General features: G+C 40.8%; 4 protein-coding genes across 4 annotated transcripts; 3 read left to right on the top strand and 1 right to left on the bottom strand.

The window, feature by feature from the left end:
* Positions 1-2,987: 2,987 nt before the first annotated feature.
* LOC108892059 (DELTA-actitoxin-Aeq1c-like) lies at positions 2,988-4,892 on the top strand. Its single transcript, XM_018689499.2, is given in 5 exon segments — positions 2,988-3,108; positions 3,379-3,417; positions 3,796-3,920; positions 4,322-4,454; positions 4,456-4,892. Coding segments are annotated over 3 exon segments (531 nt in total). The 5' UTR covers positions 2,988-3,108; positions 3,379-3,417; positions 3,796-3,816; the 3' UTR covers positions 4,750-4,892.
* Positions 4,893-5,116: 224 nt separating this feature from the next.
* Positions 5,117-6,496, top strand: LOC108892058 (DELTA-actitoxin-Afr1e). The gene is made up of 3 exons (XM_018689498.2): positions 5,117-5,472; positions 5,629-5,749; positions 5,910-6,496. Exons 2-3 carry the CDS (start codon positions 5,646-5,648, stop codon positions 6,358-6,360), a joined length of 555 nt encoding a protein of 184 aa, XP_018545014.1. The 5' UTR covers positions 5,117-5,472; positions 5,629-5,645; the 3' UTR covers positions 6,361-6,496.
* A 1,106-nt stretch (positions 6,497-7,602) lies between these two features.
* On the bottom strand, positions 7,603-9,892 carry LOC108891978 (endonuclease domain-containing 1 protein-like). The gene is given in 3 exon segments (XM_018689374.2): positions 7,603-8,012; positions 8,014-8,493; positions 9,531-9,892. Coding segments are annotated over 3 exon segments (903 nt in total). The 5' UTR covers positions 9,813-9,892; the 3' UTR covers positions 7,603-7,871.
* Positions 9,893-13,561: 3,669 nt separating this feature from the next.
* LOC108892052 (UDP-glucuronosyltransferase 1-2) lies at positions 13,562-16,812 on the top strand. The gene is made up of 2 exons (XM_051066345.1): positions 13,562-13,759; positions 15,101-16,812. Exon 2 carries the CDS (start codon positions 15,110-15,112, stop codon positions 16,706-16,708), a length of 1,599 nt encoding a protein of 532 aa, XP_050922302.1. The 5' UTR covers positions 13,562-13,759; positions 15,101-15,109; the 3' UTR covers positions 16,709-16,812.
* The last annotated feature ends 2,557 nt before the right edge of the window (positions 16,813-19,369 follow it).

The raw sequence follows: 19,369 nt of genomic DNA, 5'->3' as shown, positions 1-19,369 counted from the left end.
GATAGTTATTGCTTATTTAAAAGAAGAGGAGTCAGAAAAAGATGCTCTAATTAAAGACCAGTGTCTAGAATTTAGTGACTACCTCGTGGTGAGGTTGTAGATTGCAAGATTGGCCTCCAGATATTTTGCCACTCTTGTCAGGTCGCAGTTTGAAACTTATTAAATATTAACTGTACTTCTCTGTTAGCCTTTTCATGGGGGATTTCACCATAACTGAATGACAGCTATTAGATAGATTTAAAGCTTTAGCTGAGTATGTAAGTTTTCTACCAATTCACTTTTTTCACTTCCACTCTGGTTAAAGGTGTATTAATAGTGCTTGCAGTAAATGAATATTTACTTGTGCCTTGCTTAACAATGGACAAAAAGGGCTTCAGTTATGTATATTTTATAAGAAGGATGGTGCTACAGTGTGCTGCATGTGAAAATCAACCTACAGGAGCTTGTTCATTCACTGACATTCTTATGGCCACTTGAAAGACTAAAGCTGTGTCCTGACTTATTCATCTTTTTCAAACTGCATGATTCAAAATTTCATCTTTTTGGGCAAACAGAAGGAAAGTGTTAGAAACCACTTTATATGCACCTACATATATGATGTATTTTATAGGGTAATCAGGTAATTCACTGATCAACCCACCTTTTGTGTCACCTGTGTTGTGACCATTTTTTCAGGAGAATATAGAAAGTACATTAATTTTCAGTGCGTTACATCAAGACAAGATGATCAAAATCAAACTCTGGTCATGAGAAAATACTTTTTACAATGTAGCCTAAATAATCTATATAATCTACTATATATCTGTGTGTATTCAAATCCCAGTTCTGAGTGGGGATGCCTTCATTTGTCAGGTTATTTAATTCTACTGTAAAATAGATTAAATGCTGGTAATGAGAAGTCGTGAGATCAGAGTGATGTCAGATGTGTTTTTATGGATTATATAATCATAGTCTAGAAAGCAAAAAGACTGTACTTTGGCCACAAGATGGTGCTACAATTTTACAAATCAAAGAAGGGCAACAACACAGGTGAATCACTTAATCACTGAATGCTGTAATTATGCTACAGGATGCCTCATATATGATCACTGAAATTTCACATTAAGTCACTAATGCTACACACCTCCTCCCCAGGTGTGGTCCCCTCATGTTGTCAAAGCTTTTCATAAAACAATTGACAGCTTGACTCATCGAGATATTGATATTCATCATTATCACCTCATTAAGAGAGAGAGAGGGAAGTTGGCAAACAGAGAAGTATGATAATATGGTAGTTTTCAATCTGTCAAACTGTGACTGAACTTGAACTGATGCTGAATATAGAGCACCCTCTACTGCTCTTTGATTCTCAATGGATGTAATGTTCTGTGGATTAAAATGAGTTTTCTTTTACATCCTAGGAAAGAAATACAGTATGCACACATACTGCATGTTCATATACTACTACTAATAATAATAATAATAATAAACTACATTTACTCAAGCTGACTGTAGTGACATTCTGAACTTGAGCTGCCTGGAAAGTTTCAAATACTTAGCAAAAGTGTGTGAGGTCTATTGCACAGTACCTGTTCTTCAAGAATAAAACACACATATATTCATCTACAGAAACACAGTGGAACAATGTGATATACCAGGGGTTCATGGGGGAAAAAAACAACTTTGGCAGTTCACAAGATAGTATAATACAGTTTGCATAGCCAGTGTCTTTAAGGGTTTGCAGATAATTAATTGAGCAGATATTGTTGTAAACTTCTTAGTGTAATGTGTAATATTTCACAGCTTGGCAGATTTGTACAGTCATTAACAAGACTTACTTATTATGTTTGTGCTGCCTTTATTCTAAACATACATGAGCTAAACATGTACTTTGGGGGATGATAGGTGCAGAATGGTTTCTATTTTTTTCTTTAACATTTCAAACATAGTTTTCTGTTAACTGTACTTTGATGAATATGAAGTTTTGCCAAGATGACAAAAAGACATGGGAGCAGCAAAGACAATGAAGTGTTGTTAAACCAGCTAGACGACTGTATAAGCAAGCACAAAAGTTGGTATGGAACATTACTGTGGTTCTGTTTGACAGACTGCATAATGCAGGTATCAGGAGAGATTAAGGGTGACATGCAACAAAGATCCCCAACCAGACTGCAAATCCCTGACATTACATGGTCAGTACCTTAAACCAGAATGCCTTGTTATTCTTCATTTAAATTAAGTTTGCAGGATGGCACTGTGACTCCATGGTTAGCAACGCTTTTGCTTTATCAACAGTAACAACGATTCCTAGTCTTGTCTTTTTGTTCTCACCCATAGTCCACAAATATGCATGTGCTGAGAATAAGTACACATCTGCAGCATTGGAGGAAGTAGTCAGATACTATATTTAAGTCAGGGTAGCAGTATAACAATGCAAAATTACTCATCCTGCCTCAGTAAAAGTACAGTTTTATCAGCTGATGTGCTAAAATATCAAAGGGAAATACTCATTTTGTGGAAGGGTGTTCCCTATAACTTATGTGACATTATTAGATTGCTAATTCTGATGTATCAGTCAGGCAACTAAAAAGGGTCATAAAATAATTCTGAGGGGTCATTTACAAACAGTGTAGTTGTTTTGCAGTTCTTTGTGGTTATTATGCATCTTTTTCTGCGTCGTGTGTTGTTGCTTTGCATCTACTTTGTAATCACAGTCATTGCACATCCTCTTCTATTTTATTTATTTTGCATGTCTTTCAGTACTGTAGATGAAGGCAAATGGGCTGTGACAGATTTAAAGACCTGTTCAGTGACCCACCCACGTGCAGTCAGGCTTTTTGTGTGTTTGTAACCTGCTCTAGTGACTGGCTGGGACGCCTGTACTTCAAGTCAGTGCATGCTGGGACTGACTCCACCTCCACCAACCCCATAGTGAAAAGACTGACTGGATACATGTAAGAAATGAACTAGAAACTATAATTCATGACCAACTGCCATGATGTGTTACTTTAGATGAACTGGTCTGGAGGGTTTGGGCTTCACCTAAGAAGAGTCATCACCATCAACAGATCAGCTGTCTGATGGGTGTGGCTGCTGCTGTTTACCCCTAAAATCCTACCATATATTCAGGTATTTCACCCAGCAACTGTCAACCACTGACAGCTGATCTATTGACCACCAGTACTTTTCCATCAAGAGCTGAACTGTTTAAATTACACTAGAGAAAATACCAAATGTCGCCGTGCACCAATCTATGTTCGGACTATCAACTTAAGAGTTAAAGTTATCACATATACTGACATCACATGCTCATTGGTGCAGCCACACCTACTGGAAGCTCACAGCATGTGAGGTGTGTCTTTGTACATGCCACTAAACCGAACTCTGTCTTCCTTTCAGAGGACTCTCTGCCATCCTGGGTGTGTGACATAAAGAGACGTAAGTACATTTACTTTGAGATTCTTGTGCAGAATTCACTAAAAGCTAGAACAATTTCAAAAGGCAAATGTAAAATGTTAATATTAGTGGATAAAAGTCTGTAATAATGATCAGTGGAGGTGTCTCTAGAGCTTAATTTTGTGTCCAGATGAAGTTCTACATGTTCATCTGCATGTCACAGTGTGAATCTAGAAAGGCTGTTTTCATCTAACACATCGCACACAGGTGCATGTTTAAGCAAAACCAGTGATTGTACTTCTTTGCATTTAATAAAAAGCTTCACAGCTGTTCATTAAAAGAAAATAATATTAAAAAAAACATATATAACAATATAATGATGACAAACTTAAAACAGTCTTCTTTACCTCTGTCATTCAGCCGTTTCCAGCAGCCGCCACCATGCCTGAGACCGCAGAGTCCCACTCTGTCTCCCTCACCACCAACCGCAACTGCACCATTGAGATCACCAATGTCAGCTCCACCTTCTGTCTCGTAAACCCAAAGTAAGAACCGCTGATAGACATGTGGCCTTTTACTCAAACATGAAATATTGAGTCTGAACCAATGCAGACAGTCAACACGATGCCTGAAATATACTTGAGGTATATTTTTCTTGAGTATTTCCATTTTATACAACTTTATACTTTAAACTCCATGACATTTCAGAAGGAAATATTTTATGATTTACTTTGTACTTTCTTTAATTTGTCTGTTGACCCTTTAGAGGGGCCCAACCCCTAGGTTGACAACCACTGGACTATATAAAACTAGGTCCACTTCAGTATTGTTGCACAATATATCAGTCACAGGGACCACTTTTAGTGGTAATGGAGTATTTTTACATTGTGATACCAGTATATTTATGCAGGTATGATGATTACATCTACCCTCTTCTACTCTCCAGGGTTCACATGGAAAGTGGCTTCTCCTTCAGCCCTCCACAGCCCACTGTGCGCACCACCAAGAGCGAGGTGTGCTCTTTCACCAAGGACGACAACACGGCTTCAGGTGCTGTGGGCGTCCTGACCTATGAGCTGTTTCGACATGCGCAACCGCCACTGCAACGAGCTGATGGCCATCATGTTCTCAGTGCCTTTCGACTATAACTTCTACAAGAACTGGCTGGGGGTGGGCATCTTTGAGCACACGCGAGCCTGTGATGAGAAGCTGTTCAAGCACATGTATGAGGGGAAAGACTTCACTAACTTTGTGCGCCAAGAGGCCAATGGCTCGGGGGTGAAGTACACCGGAAGGGCATTGGACGTGAGGGCCTGCATGTCTGATCAGGGCAGAGCTATGATTAAACTTGAGATGTATGACAAGATGGGCTGATAAGTCTGTTTGTATTGTTGCAAGAATGAAATGCTCTGAACCAAATGAGTGCATTGGTGTTGTAGGAACACAGTTGATGCAGATATTCCTCTAAGTCATGTCATGTATGGGTGCTTTAAATGAATAAAAAACAGTTCAACTGATTTCTTGTCGTAGACTTTTATTGCATTATCTTTAATTTGGGCAGAAAACATTTGCATGCAGCAACAAACAGATGAAAAGTGATGTAAAGTTTAAAATGAATTCTACTTCACTTTGAGTCAAATTATTACAATAAACACAATGTTAGTCAGACACAGCATGCAATGTAGAGGTATGGCATGGTTGTCTCCCCATGCAGACAGTAAATACAACATCACAGACCTAAAAAAAAATAAGGTGTGGTCCATTTGGAGACACTGAGGCATGACACAATGTCCCAGAAAACTTAACAAACCGGCTTCCAGCTTGGAAAAATAAAAGCAGTATGAAAACAAAAAGCTACAGTTAGGCTGTTATTGTTGGTTACACCCTGTCTTCATGCCTCCATAAAGCACACATACCTATGATGAAGACAGGACAAAATGTTTGAGGTGGTGAGTGATAGGAGCACTGAGGGTGTGTACTGTGGGTGGAGACAGTTTTGGGTGTCACACATTCCCCAACAAGAACGATCTAAAGTGTGAGCCCAGCGTTTCAAATCTGGCACTGCCTGAGTGAGAAGCACACCTGTGATCCGGACAGGTAAGCCGATGCTGTGTTTGTGTTGTAGAAGGATTTAACACAGTACATCTTTTATTACAGGCACTGTTAATGACAGTATGTGCATGTTTTACTGTTCCACTGCATTGTAGTACAGATCTGCAAATCACATTCTATACCTCTCCTGCTCTGTCACAGCTTTTACAAGCAACAATATGAGTGAATCAGCAGAGGCTTTGGCTGCCAACCTCAAAAGCCGGAGAAATGTCACCATCGAGATCACCAACCTCACCAATAACTACTGCTTAATGGATGCCAAGTAAGTACAACACTTTAAAGACAAAATCCAACAGAGGAGGGCTACATTGTAAAGCAGGTTTAAAATTTAGATGCAGCTTTAACAAAACTATACCAGTTTCTGTGTGTTTCTCATCTAATTTTCCCCCTATATTTTTATTCCTGTCCTTTCTTCAAAAAAGGGTTTACTTGGAGAGTGGCAACTGCCACAGCCCACCCCAACCCACCGTGCGCCCACTGAAAACAGAGGTGTGCAACTTCAGCAAGACCAGCGCCAAAGCCTGTGGTGCTGTGGGTGTCCTGACCTACGACCTGTTTGAGAGGCACAGCAACCGTGCAGCAGAGAAATTAGCCATAATGTTCTCTGTGCCCTACGACTACAACATGTACAAGAACTGGTTTGCAGTGGGAATCTTCAACCACGACAAAGAGTGCAACGAGGCTCTGTACAAAGAGATGTATTACAACAAAGAGCAGCAGGGCTTTGTGCGGCAGGAGTCCAGCGGTAGTGGGATCACATATGAGGGCTCCAACCTGGACATCAAGGCTACCATGTCCCCAATGGGCAGGGCCATTATGAAGGTGGAGGTGTGGGACAAGCTCTTCAGTGCGCCGATGCACCAGAACTACTAAGCTGGTGATTCATTTTTGTCAGAGTAATCCAGTTTGACACACAAGTGTGTAGTGTTAGATATGTTTAACCCATTGTACTCCTGTGCTACTGTACCATCTGTTCATGTAATAAATCCATAATGAGTCTGAGACGAAATGTGTGTCTTAGTGATCACTGCAAAAGAAAAAAAAAAAAAGAAAAAAAAAAAAAAAAAAAAAAACCTTTCTTGGCAAAGCTTCAGAGCAGTCCAGACCAACTCGTGGAGCAAGTTAATGTCTGTCAAAAATGATTAATCTCTGCATTTCAGTAATTTGCTCTATTTGTTGCTGATTTGAAGCACAAATATAATTTCTACTCTAATGTTCACAAAACCTCCAACAGCAGTGCCTTCTGCAAATCAGTCAATAAAAGTGTGATTTCAGTTTGAAATATAAAACAAAAGAAAGATAATATACATTATTTAGTGAGCCATAAGATAAAAGACAGATTGACTTACAAGATAGTGAGGTCTGATGTGTTTTTAAGAAATGGATTCTGTACAGATGAAACTTTATTTCCAATTCCAACTAATTCCAAGTTGCAGCAAACAGTCACCAGAGGCCAGCACAAACTGATCTCCACCAGCTGCATACTCAAGTATACCATCTAGTGGTCAAGAGTATTTGGTGCATGAAAACCTGCAGTGGAAGTGTTCCCACACCACTGCCAAAATACAGTAGACACCAATGAACAACAACATTAAAACTACTGACAGATTAACTTAATGTCATGATGATCATCTTGTTACAATTCAGTGCTCTGCTGGGAAACCTTGGATCCATCATCATCTGGATGTTCCTTGGCAACAACACTCCCCAGTGGCAGGGGCCTCACCCCAGCAGGACAGTGCTCCCACCACATCATTAAAACTGCTCAGAAATGTCTTGAGGAACACAACAAAGAGCCCGAGGTGTTGACTTGGCCTCCAAACTCCCCAGATCCAAATCTGACCCAGCATCTGTGGGATGGGTTGGAAGAGGTCAGATCCACAGAGGGCCCCCACCCCACAAACCAGAGGACCCAAAGGATCCCTAGAGGTCTCATGCCCATGCCCCCAATGAGTCACAGCTGTTTTAGCAGCACAAGGGGGACCTACACAATATTAGGCAGGCATCCCACTAATGCTGGATCAGATTGGGATCTGGGGAGTTTGGAGGCCAGGTCAACAACTTGGACTTTGTTGTGTTCCTCAAGACGTTTCTGAGCAGTTTTTGCAATTTGGGGGGGGGGGGGGGGGGGGTGTGTGCTTTGTTTGGTGGTGGTTGGCATGTGTGCAAAGTGACATCTGCAGGAATCCCAGGACCCAAAGTTTCCCAGCAGAACAATGTATTGTGACAAGATGATCATTGTTCACTTTATCTGTCAGTTTTTTTTTTAGTTTGCTGTTATTTTTCACTTCATCTGTCAGTGGTTTTAGTGTTGTGGCTAACTGGCGTATATAGTATACTTATTCTGGCATAAACACAGCCACATTGTGTCAGTCTGTGCAGGTTCAGTCTGATCCAGAGCACTGCTCATAAAAAACACTGAAAACAGTACTAAACCTGTCCTTCAGATACATCTCAAGTGTTTCCAGTGGCATCTGTCTCACATCGTATCCCCTGAACAGTAGCTTAGCCGTCTTGTTAACAGGCTACAATCTCCTCAGTGCTGTTGGGGTCGTTGCGGCCTATAGCAGCATATGTGGGAAAGGTGTCCTTCAGTTCTTTTGGAAGACTATTGTTGTAGTTCGGGCAGCAGTAGGCTGACCAAAGATACTCAGGCACAGCCACACGATGATTCTTGAGCCAGTGCTCCTCAGTCTGGTAAGGGATGATGCCGGTCACTACGTAAGCCCTTCCAAGACAGTAGGCCACTAAGGCCTTGTTGACAATCTGCTCCAGGTCCTTCCAGGGCCCTTCATTAGAGCCTTCCTTCTGAGGAACCACATTAGTGAGGGTGAAGGTGGCGGAGCGGTCCTCGTGGCTCTGGTGGTGAAGGCTGGGGTTCAAGTGGCCACGAGAGTAGGTGGAATGAGTGTAGTCCATCTCCACCGCCTGGCTGTCCACCACGTTCTGGTCCACAGGGCCTGGAGGGAAGGTGATCATGTTGCCATCAGCTCCTGGGTAGGCTAACTGTTTGTTGGAGAGTGGAAGAAAACAGTGATGACATCATACTTCATTATGCAATTCCAAGGAAAACTGACTTAATTATGTGGACAAAATATCAGACAAATGAAAATTCATGTGTCACTCTCCCAGAAACAATACTGAAAACATGATGAAAACATTGGTATGTTCGATGGAAGCTACAGCGTCCTACAGCTATATTTTGGACAATGTGTTTCCTGTTTAAACAGATCCATGAGCAACAGCCCCTGTGCACAAATCCAGCTCCATAAAGAAATGGTTTTACCAGTTTGGAGTCAAAGAACTTGACTCGTCTACACACAGCCCTGACCACAACCTCATCAAGTACCTTTGGGATGAACTGAAACATCGACTGAGAGTCAGACCTTTAAGCTATTTATGGCAGCAGGTTAATGCCCATTGTTATACACTGACTGATCACATATGGAAGTAAAATTTCAAGCAGTGTCTACATACTTTTGGCCATGTAGTTTTCTATCTAGCTATTAAATCTAAAAAGATATGAACATTACATTTGTATTATTTGCACCTGTGAGAGTAGACAAACTGTGAACCCACAAATAAGATGAGTTCTCCTTTACTGGGAGTCATTTCCTCATTTTCTTGTTATTTGCTGTCTAAAAACACAGCTGCAGAGTTTACTACCATGTGAATATATATAACTGATGATAAACTAGGAGATCAATATTTCAAATAAGTCAAATTTAATATTCTGTTTTTTTATGAGTTATATCTTTTTGAACATGTTGAGGAATCATATCACATTTTAGTGCAGATATATGGTGTTATAGCAGTTCAGACAAGCTGTTAATTTAAAGACACATCTGAATATACCAGTAAATTAAACCTCTTCACAGATCACCTGCATGAGTTGTGCATCAATTCAATATCAAAACTTTCTTCTTTGTTTCCACTAAAAACAAAGCTGAAAATCACATTTCACTTACCTTAAAAACTCAACTCTCTGTCAACTCATGTTTTAAATCAATAAATCAAACAATACAATATTTAAAGATCCTCACCTGTGGCTCATACTTCCAAGATGCTGGGGGCCTCTTTCCTGCTGGTGCTGTGTACAAATAAGCCGAGAACAATGGAGAGCGGCGCGGTCGACTGTACAACGTGGCAAATCTATACTGGTTGATGTAACGCTGGCAGATCGGGGTCCCTGCCAGGCCTTTAGGAGGCCAGGACATGTAGAAGAACTGCAGGCATGGAGCGAAATCCCCAACATCAGCTGCACACAGGCACCACGCTCCAAAGAAGACCAGGACGAACACGGACGGAGAATAAAAATGGGACATTCTGATAATCCAGCAGTCAAATGCTCAAAGGCCAAATGCAGTGGTGTGTGAATGAATTGAGAGCTGTTCCCTTTCCATTAACAAATGATGTCTAAGTGAAAGCAGAAGCAGTTTCAACATGAGTTTCAGCGTTTGTTTTGTTTTGTTTTTCTATTTATTTAACAGGAAGGAAGTCCACTGAAAGTGCTTGCTAAGAGTGTGCCAGAGGAAAAGAAAATCAAAAAAAGAGCTCTCAAAAGTGTTTCATTTATGTCACCTGGACAGTTGGAGGTCTGTGTGAAACCAAAATGAGACTATGGCTTATTTCTAGTGTCTCTCAGTTTTTTTCTCCAGAGCAGAGAGACAAACAAAGTCTCAAATTAGCCTCCTTTTAAGCTTCAAATGAAATTCCATCGAGCTCTAAAATAATTCTCAGATTTCCACAACTTTTGTGCCTCTTCTTGATCTCAGGTCGAGTTATCAGAGAGCTCTCTCCATGAACTGAATCTATTCTCATCCCAGCCTTCTGTTAGAGTCAATTCATGCATCTCAAGCTGAACTCAGACTGCAGTTTGCTCTTGTACAGCTTGGGAAACGAAAGTGTGATTCTCACTTTAGCCTAGGTGAGACAGGACAAATAGCAAGACAGGAGTCATACTTGAGACTTAAGGGAGATACCTTGCTAAGCTCCTTTGGGGAAAAAAAAAAAAGAGTAATACTAGAACAGGTGACTGAGGCGTCAGAGCTGTGGCAGAGCAAACTGACAGCTAGGACAAACCTCCACATGGTCCCTGAAACAACACCAGCCTCATGTTCATGTAGTTGGTTAAACACGGGTAAAGGCTCAGTGCAGGTACAAGACTAAACACTAAAGACAAAATTCCTACATTTAGTTAAAGACTTTAATCTGGCCAAAGAGCAGGTGTTCTTCTCCTCTACTGAACTCCATCCACTTATATTATCAACATCACTGTAGAAGAAAACCAGAATCACACATCTATACCTCTCTTTTCGTTTTTCTCTCTCTCCCTTGCCTCAACTGGGAGTTAAAATAACTGGACCTTGACTGTTTGTCCTGGTAAAAATGCAATAATTCATTTCCACTGGGCGCGGTGTTGTTACTGTATGTAAGGGGAAGTCATTGAATGAGAAGGTCTGTCCAAACTTTATACTAGTACTGTCATAACCATACATATACAGTATGTATGGGCGCACGGTGCTGCAGTGGTTAGCACCGTTGTCTCACAGCAAGAAGGTTCTGGGTTTGAGCCCCAGTTTGCCCAGGGTGGTGCAGAGTTTGCATGTTCTCCCTGTGTCTGTGTGGGTTCTCTCCAGGTACTCTGGCTTCCTCCCACAGTCCAAAGACATGCAGGTTAGGTTAATTGGTGATTTTAAATGTAGGTATGCAGTTATGTGTGTAAGCTCAAATATTGCTCCATAGCGGTTCTAGTATTGCTCATTTTTGTTTCCAAAGGAGCTTAGCAAGGTATCTCCTTTAAGTCTCAAGTATGACTCCTGTCTTGCTATTTGTCCTGTCTCACCTACAGAAACTAAAATGAGGCTGAAGTGAGAATCACACTTTTGTCTCCAAAGCTACAGAAGAGCAAACTTTGAGCAGTAATTGTCACTTGCAGACACAGTAAAAAAAAAAAAAAAATAATACATTCAAGTTCTAATCCTGTGTCCCTCTGTTAACTGTTAAAGTAAGTGAACCCTTTAAAATTGATCTGCATTTATGTATTTGTAAGTCTTGCTATTGCTACACAATCAATGTTAGCATTAATACATTTTTACTTACCAGTGTAGAAGAAACGTTGTAAGTTCAGCGTCAAGCTTCATTTCTTTTACTTGCTAAGAGCTGTCTCCAGTGGTAGAAAGCAACACCAGTGTTTTGTGTTTTGTATTGTAAACACAACAATGGCTGAAGCTTTTGGCTGGTGTCCATCACCACCACCTGCTCCTTGTTCGACTGTAGAGAGAAATTATAGCCCTGTTTAAAATATGGTCAGATTTTCATATAAATTACAGTTATGAAGAAACTCAATCTATTTTAACTAACAACACACACATCATTTTACTGTTCTGGTCCATATTTAAAACTTCAACACCATTCAAACTTTCACAGTATAGGCTGAACAAAGTATGTGAACCCCTCATCTGATGAAATCAATTAAAGCTAATTTGAGTCAGGTGTTAGTAACCCTGGAGTCCAATCAGTGAAGCAGGAGATGTGGGTTAGAAATACTTTGACTTATTGGGTGCCCCTGTAGCCGAATGGTTGGGGCACATACCACATGGGCTCATGTACTCCTAAGCCAGATTTCCCTAAGGAGCTGGTCCCTGGATCGACTCCCAGGGTGGCCAGACCTTTACTGGTGTGTCATTCCCCTGCTCTCTCTCCCTGTTTCCTGTCTCATCTCCACTGTCCTATCCAAATAAAAGTGAAAAAAAGAAATACTTTGACTTATAAACAACACATTTTGATTTTGCTCACAAGAATCATCTGCTGATATGAACCATGCCTCACAAACAATAGATCTGAGAGGAATTAGGATCAAGAATTGTTAATTGCGTAAAGCTAGAAAATGTTACATAGTCATTTCATACAGTTTAGATATTTACCAGTCCAGAATTAGACTACATTTATACAGGGTAGGCGTAAGACAACAGGTTCCTATGCAAGATTTTCTTTTGGGACCCTCTTTACCTTGCCTGGCTATATATGAGTGATTATATATCTAGAAAAGAGGTTTTCAAAGGGCAGCTACCTGTGGAGGTTCTCTAGGCACATGCAACTGGGAGGAGACCCTGACCTGAGACGAGCAATTAAATATCCCATGTCTCAGGTCTTTTAAGTGGAACTGCTTAACGAGCTCCCAACAACTAATATTCTATAAATACCAAAATACAATGTGTGAGAAACATGTGGCCAGAACAGGAGCTGCACAAAAGCTGCAGCTGTCTGATTATAAATGTTAGATATCTATATCTATGTTTGTGAGAGAGACAGAGAAAAGAACTACATGACAGAACACAGGGAAACTATCCAAGTCTCTGGAGAGAGAGTGTCTACGAATCAGTGTCTTCAAGAGTCTTTTGTGTCAAAGGCCTGGTGGTTGTGTGGCTGCATGGTTTACTTTTTTTCCTCTCCTCAAGAGCAGTGGATTAGTTGAGTCTTAAAATTCCTCCTAAAAATACAAAGCACCAGTACCAGTGCACCAGAATGCACCATGAACAGGAATTAGATCAAATTAGAGCTAAAAGGAGAGTCAATACTCAACTTATATTCATCAAGCATCGAGAGACTCAACTCAGAATGAATCTTAAAGTTGCGTTGTGTCTGTTGGATATGTATGCTAACACACTAGTTAATGGTGTTAATATGTCATAGTCACTTGGCCAGAAATAGCAATAACTGTAAGTTCGAGTTTCTAAAAAGCCAGTTCATTTACTTGTCCAAATGGACTTTAATGGACTGAACTCACTGTCAATAACTGTAAATAAAAGCCTTTAAATCTTTTTTTTTTTTTTTTTTTTTTTTTAAAAAAAAGCTTACAAAGCTTTAAAACTTTCTTGTCAGTGGAAGGAAGGTCAGAACAGGCTAGATTTTCCTCAGTCTTTATGAGACTATTGTGGGAAAATATTGTGTTACTGTAGAAAGTGTGTGCGTGTGTCTGAGTTGATGTGTGTGTGTATGTGTGTGTGTGTGTGTGTGTGTGTGCACTCCCTGCACTTTCCTGTGTGTGCTACAAAGTGGGCGGGCTCAGTGCAAAACTGCATGTTTCCCCCGGCAGCTAACTTCTCACTTACATCTGAAGTGTATTTGTTTAAACCCCCTCCCCCACCATCCCCTCTCTCTTATGCAACACAATAATCAGGGAGTTTGGATTCTTTTCCATACAGACGCTCGGCTTCACTTGTCCAGAGAGGACACAAAGTGCATTTCTCTACAGTTTCAGGGATTTAAGGTAGGTCACAACACTTCTCTATTTTCGACCAACTCCGTTAAAGGCCTACACAGCATTACAGAAAACAGGAGACTGTTTTGCTGACACTAACTTGTGCAGGACTCAAGCTATTTACAACAGTTCTTGATTCTTGGAAGTGGCTGATCCATATGCAGAAGTGCCGTTAGATTCCTCTTTTAGCTTTCTTGACAATGAACATTATGCAGACACTGGGCACTTGAGGGTGTCTTTTTTCTGTTGTTTTTAGTCTGTTAGCAAGTCCCTGCTGAATGCAGATGCTGAATTTGCAGATAGCAGCAACACAAAACCTTAGTCTCTGCATGATTTCCACTGGACTTTGAGCTGCTTAAGAAACATTTCGGGGTTGTTTTAGGACCGTCTGGTTTCATAAGCAAATCCTAGCCACAGACACCATGTAGGAAATCGGATTTTGTAGATATTAAAGGCCAAAACAATGAAAACTATGTGTCACACAGGAGGCTTTGTTAGTGGTCTGAAGTTTCATATATGATTTTTATTTTTTTGGAGTCTCTGAACACAAGTGTTTCCCACTCATGTTTTTCTATTGTTGGGGGTTCAGGTTTAGGTTAATAGTTGTGAACATAAATGTGTAAGTGTTAGGGAGAGGGGCCTCCTTCCCTTCCTCTCTGTTTCTGGTAAAGTTTAGAATATGAGTGAGATTCCGATGTCTCACTATAAATCATAAAGACAACTAACTATATATATACTGATGTTGAGAGCTGTTGGGAGAGAGATCCATATTGGCTCGATCCTCTCACAGGATTGTTTTGATGCTGGACTTCTTTGTAATAAACTTCTATATACAAGCAAGACAGTGTCAGCAGAGATCTCTTCATCATCTACACAGCATCACCATCTAATATATCACATAAGTAAAACAGTAAAACATCAGAAATTGGCAAAAAACACAACATCCTAGAATCCAAAAGAAAAGAAAAGAACAACAAATATTTTGCATTTGTTGTGTATTTTCTTGGAAATTCACTTAAATGTTTGTTTGCTTGTCTGTGTTATTGTGTGGTACTTTTAGTTGTGAAGATCTGAATACTTCTACCACCAATGAAAGTCAAATTACGGTTTATGTCAGTGGTAGTCTAGTAGTGATATATAGTGATATTCCTGTTCAAGCAAAAAGGATCTTACTCTTTAATAAAAAGGTCTATCTCTGTAAGCAATCCATAATGTTGTTTGTCCATTGGAGGGAATTTAGTATAGATAATAAGAGCTTCAAACATGAAATATGGACTCATCATAATTAGTTATTGCTGCAAAATTCACAGTTGCCCACATTAAACTTGTATATATTATTCTTTTCCTCAGAATTAATCCATGGGGAGCATCTCAGGACTTTCTCTTCTGGCAGTGAGTCTGTTCCTCCTGATGAGTCCTGGTATCCAGGGAGGAAAAATCCTGGTGTTCCCAGTGGATGGCAGCCACTGGGTCAACATGAACCTGCTGATCGAGAGCCTCCACACCAGAGGCCATGAGGTGACAGTGGTCCGCACAGCCACTAGCTGGTATATCAAAGACAATGCGCCACATTACCGCACCATCACTGTCACCCTGCCAGAAGCCATCAGCATAGAGGAGCAAGACTTTTTCGTCACCTTCCTGGTCAAGATGCTGGCAATCCAGAAAGAGGGGGCATCTCTAATTGGCTTTATGAGCTTCTACCGGGAAATGCTCGGTGCGCTATCAAAAATTCACCAACAGGCCAGTCTGTTGGGTGTAGAAATATTCGAGAACAAGACTCTCATGCAGAGTATTCGTGATACTCATTTTGACATGGTTCTTCTGGACCCAGGCTTGCCTGTAGGGGTTCTGGTGGCCCATGAACTTAAGTTGCCAACCATTTTTAATGTGAGATGGGTCACCAGTGGAGAGGGGCATTTTGTGGTTGCTCCATCTCCAACATCCTATGTCCCAACTTCAGGAAATGCTGCATCAGATAAGATGACCTTTGGGCAAAGAGTTAAAAATACATTCCACTATATCCTCAACATGTGCATTGACAAGTTTATAGTATGCCCTCACTATGATAAACTGGTGGCCAGGTATTTTGGTCCAGATGTGACCTTCTATCACCTCCTACAAGGGGCAGACATCTGGCTCATGAGGGTGGACTTTGTCTTTGAATTCCCCAGACCCACCATGCCAAACATTGTCTACATTGGTGGTTTTCAGTGTAAGCCTTCTAAGCCTTTATCATCAGAGCTGGAGGAGTTTGTTCAAAGTTCAGGAGAGCATGGGTTCATCCTGATGTCTCTGGGTACACTGGTTAAAGGTCTACCTATAGAAATCACCTCTGAAATCGCTGCTGCCTTTGCCCAAATTCCTCAAAAGGTCATATGGAGGCATGCTGGTGAACGCCCCAACAATCTGGGTAACAATACCCTTCTGGTCAAATGGATGCCTCAGAATGACCTCTTGGGTCACTCCAAGATCAAGGCCTTTGTGGCCCATGGTGGTACGAATGGGGTCTATGAGTCCATCTACCACGGGGTGCCGATAATAGGCATTCCTCTTCTGTTTGACCAGTTCGAAAACGTTTTGAGATTGGAAACACGAGGAGCTGCTAAAGTGGTGGATGCAACCAAACTCACCAGCCAGAACTTTCTGGAAGCAATACAAGAGGTTCTTCACAATCCCTCCTACAAAAGTAACATGAAGCGTCTCTCTGACCTCCATCGAGACAAGCCAGCGCATCCTTTGGAAACTGCACTTTTCTGGATTGAGTTTGTCATGAGGCACAAAGGTGCTTCACATTTACGTACTGAGTCTTACAAGATGCCCTGGTATGCCTATCATTCTGTGGATGTTATATGCTTTTTGTTAGCAGTCCTCTTGTTGCTGACAGCCACTATAGTGGGATCAATACGATTTCTATGCTCTCGACTGTGTGGGAGGAGAAAACCCAAGCAGGAGTAGTCATTGACTCCTCATAATTAAACTATTTTATAGGATAAAGCTTGTGATAATCTGTATGTTCATACTTGTCAACAAATTTCCTGGAAAGAAAAAGCAGCAATTAACCGCTCCTATTACCAAGTAATGTGTGTCTATCTAAAGCATCTTATTCCTCTGTGCCATAGCGCACCATTGTTGTCCAAAAACTATTAAAAAAAAAAAAAAAACACACATTAATGAGCCACATTATTGCACTGGGTGACATGTTCTTCCTTCACCATGAAAACACACACACACACACACACACACACACACACACACAGTAGTTTATGTCAGTCCTACATACACCATCATGCTGCTGTAAATCTTCATCAAATGTGTATTTATCTGCTGCTGAAAACAGTCCCCAACAAATGCACTGTTTAATCCTGTTTGAGGAACTTAAGCTAAAAAAACTAATAATATATAATAATAATTTCCTGCTTTATGAAATTACTGGGCCTTTAAAAAAATGAAACAAAATATTTGCGGGCTGTTTTAAAGATTTACTGTATATCTTAATTAGAAAGCAGTGGGCTTGGAGTTAAGTAAGTCAGTTAAGTAAGACCAGGGACATTAAGGACAGTAATAAAAATGTCAAGCCTTATCCTTCAACTGATTCATCTACATTCACACAAGATAAATGTGACTAAGCTCAAGATATTTGATATTTTGGGACAAATGTGTTCTCATCATCTGAAATCTAAAAGGTCCCGGATGCAAAGAAATCAAAACATCTGCACACTTTTCACTTTTGCATAGGTACAGTGCACCCATTGTAGAAAAGCTGGTGGATGCTTTGATTTCTTTCTCAGAGGTGAACCATGTGCATGTACTTACTTCCACCACAGTAACAGAAAAACATCTATTTTCAATTGTACTGTCAATAGTCTGAAAAATATTTTAATTTTCTATTTCAGTCTATACAGTTCTGAAATCAAATGAGGTATAGAAAAACACACACAACTGTCTCATTTAATGTTTTTGATTTGAATATATGGCAGAAAGTAATGAATCATAGATATATTCTTATAATTTGCTACAGTTAGTGGTTTGTTTACAACGTAAAATGAGGAATAAAAATGTTATAGGATAATCTAAACATTCTTTTCACAGATCCATCTGTAAGGTATCTTACAGGAGCCGTCCATCCAGGACACAAATGTGTTTTCGCTGGTATCTATGTGTCCACAGTCTTCTCCCAGAGGGTCTTCCACCTTCCAGTCATCGGGCTCAGTCCCCATTCCTGGTCTGTTCAGCCAATACCTGCAGGAAGAGCGGGCGCAGCTGAGTAACATAACACAGTGTTAAATAAAGTCTCTTTGGTGCAATGTCCCTAGTTATATCAGTGCATCTGCACTGTTAACATTAATAGACTTTTCATTTAACCTGATGTTTTGGTCACTAGTGGCTAGCAGAAACAAGCTGTAAGCACAACATGGACACACTATATTATTATTAGTTTGTGTTATTAGTTGATGTGGCAAACAAGTGTTGTTAAACATCTAACACAACAACATTATTCATGTGGAGTTATTTTCAAGGCCAGCTGATGAATGTTAGACCAACACTCACTGTTCTGTTCTCCACCAAATCCTGAGGGAAATACCTGGCTCTTTAGCAGCTAAGCTAAATGCTCCACTATGTTCACTAGCTAATCTTTAACTGTTTCTGAGTTTAGCAGTTTAGTGCTGAGCAGGCAGCGTACTGTGGGTTTAACAATGCTGAAAACGGTGAGACTGGACCAGAACAGTACAGCTGCGGGCCAGAAAACAAAAGCAGTGAGCTGAAAGATTCTAAAATACTGTGTGGAGCTGAGGGGAGCTGCAGAGGTGGGAGATAAACTGCTGTGAGTGACACCGCTCACATTACACAGTTTTCTCATCTGTCTCTGTTGTTACAGTGTACTTAACAGAGTACAAAATATATCAACAATCACTTGTAAAGTTCTAAATAGAAATAGACAGCCCTGTGGAAAATTCACAAAGATTCACATTAATCTTAATCATATTTTTGATATCCCCTGTAGTCACCACTCAAAATGTCATCAATACATTTAGGTATAGAGATATTTTGTGTTGAGCTCGACAGTGACTTGTGACAGTGATTATCCATACATCAATTATCTATACCGCTTATCCTCGGCTGGAGTAAATCTCTGCTGACACTGGGTGAGAGGTGGGGTGCACCCTGGACAGATAACAATTCTATCACAGGGCTGCCATATAGAGACAAACAACCAAACCCTGTTGTGTCAACAGTCACAGTGTCCCTGTGCTTTGACTCACTGTACATCTGAAGTGACTTTGCTGCCATCCACCCAGCGCCAGTCGCCCTCCTCCTCTGCATCAGTCATACCGATCCACAGCCTGGTGCTGGACCGCTCCAGAGCCTGGCTGGTATCAAAAATAAAGCTCTAGAAAGGGAAAGAAAGGTGATCTCAGATTATAATATAAAGTGATAGTATTGCCTTTGTAGTATGTTCTTTTCTTTTTGTCCCCCACCTGCTCCTGTTCACTGTTGATGATGAGTAGGTCGCCCCCTTGTGTCCGGCACCAGGCTCTGCTGGAGCTCCAGGTCAGCATGCGAGAGGAGAAGTAGTAGCACTTTGCCTCAAACAGTCTCCAGCTGTCGTGGCATTTT

The sequence above is a fragment of the Lates calcarifer genome, linkage group LG23, assembly GCF_001640805.2.
Source record: "Lates calcarifer isolate ASB-BC8 linkage group LG23, TLL_Latcal_v3, whole genome shotgun sequence".
NCBI lineage: Eukaryota > Metazoa > Chordata > Actinopteri > Centropomidae > Lates > Lates calcarifer.
The sequence above is the reverse complement of the archived record's forward strand: the minus strand, read 5'-3'. Positions and strand labels throughout refer to the sequence as shown.

What these genes read in the sequence shown, in the direction of transcription:
- LOC108892058 (XM_018689498.2), top strand. Translation starts at nt 5,646, where the DNA reads ATGAGTGAATCAGCAGAGGCTTTGGCTGCCAACCTCAAAAGCCGGAGA. An exon ending in TACTGCTTAATGGATGCCAA is followed by an intron (nt 5,750 to 5,909) that starts GTAAGTACAACA and finishes TCTTCAAAAAAG; the next exon opens with GGTTTACTTGGAGAGTGGCA.
- LOC108892052 (XM_051066345.1), top strand. Translation starts at nt 15,110, where the DNA reads ATGGGGAGCATCTCAGGACTTTCTCTTCTGGCAGTGAGTCTGTTCCTC.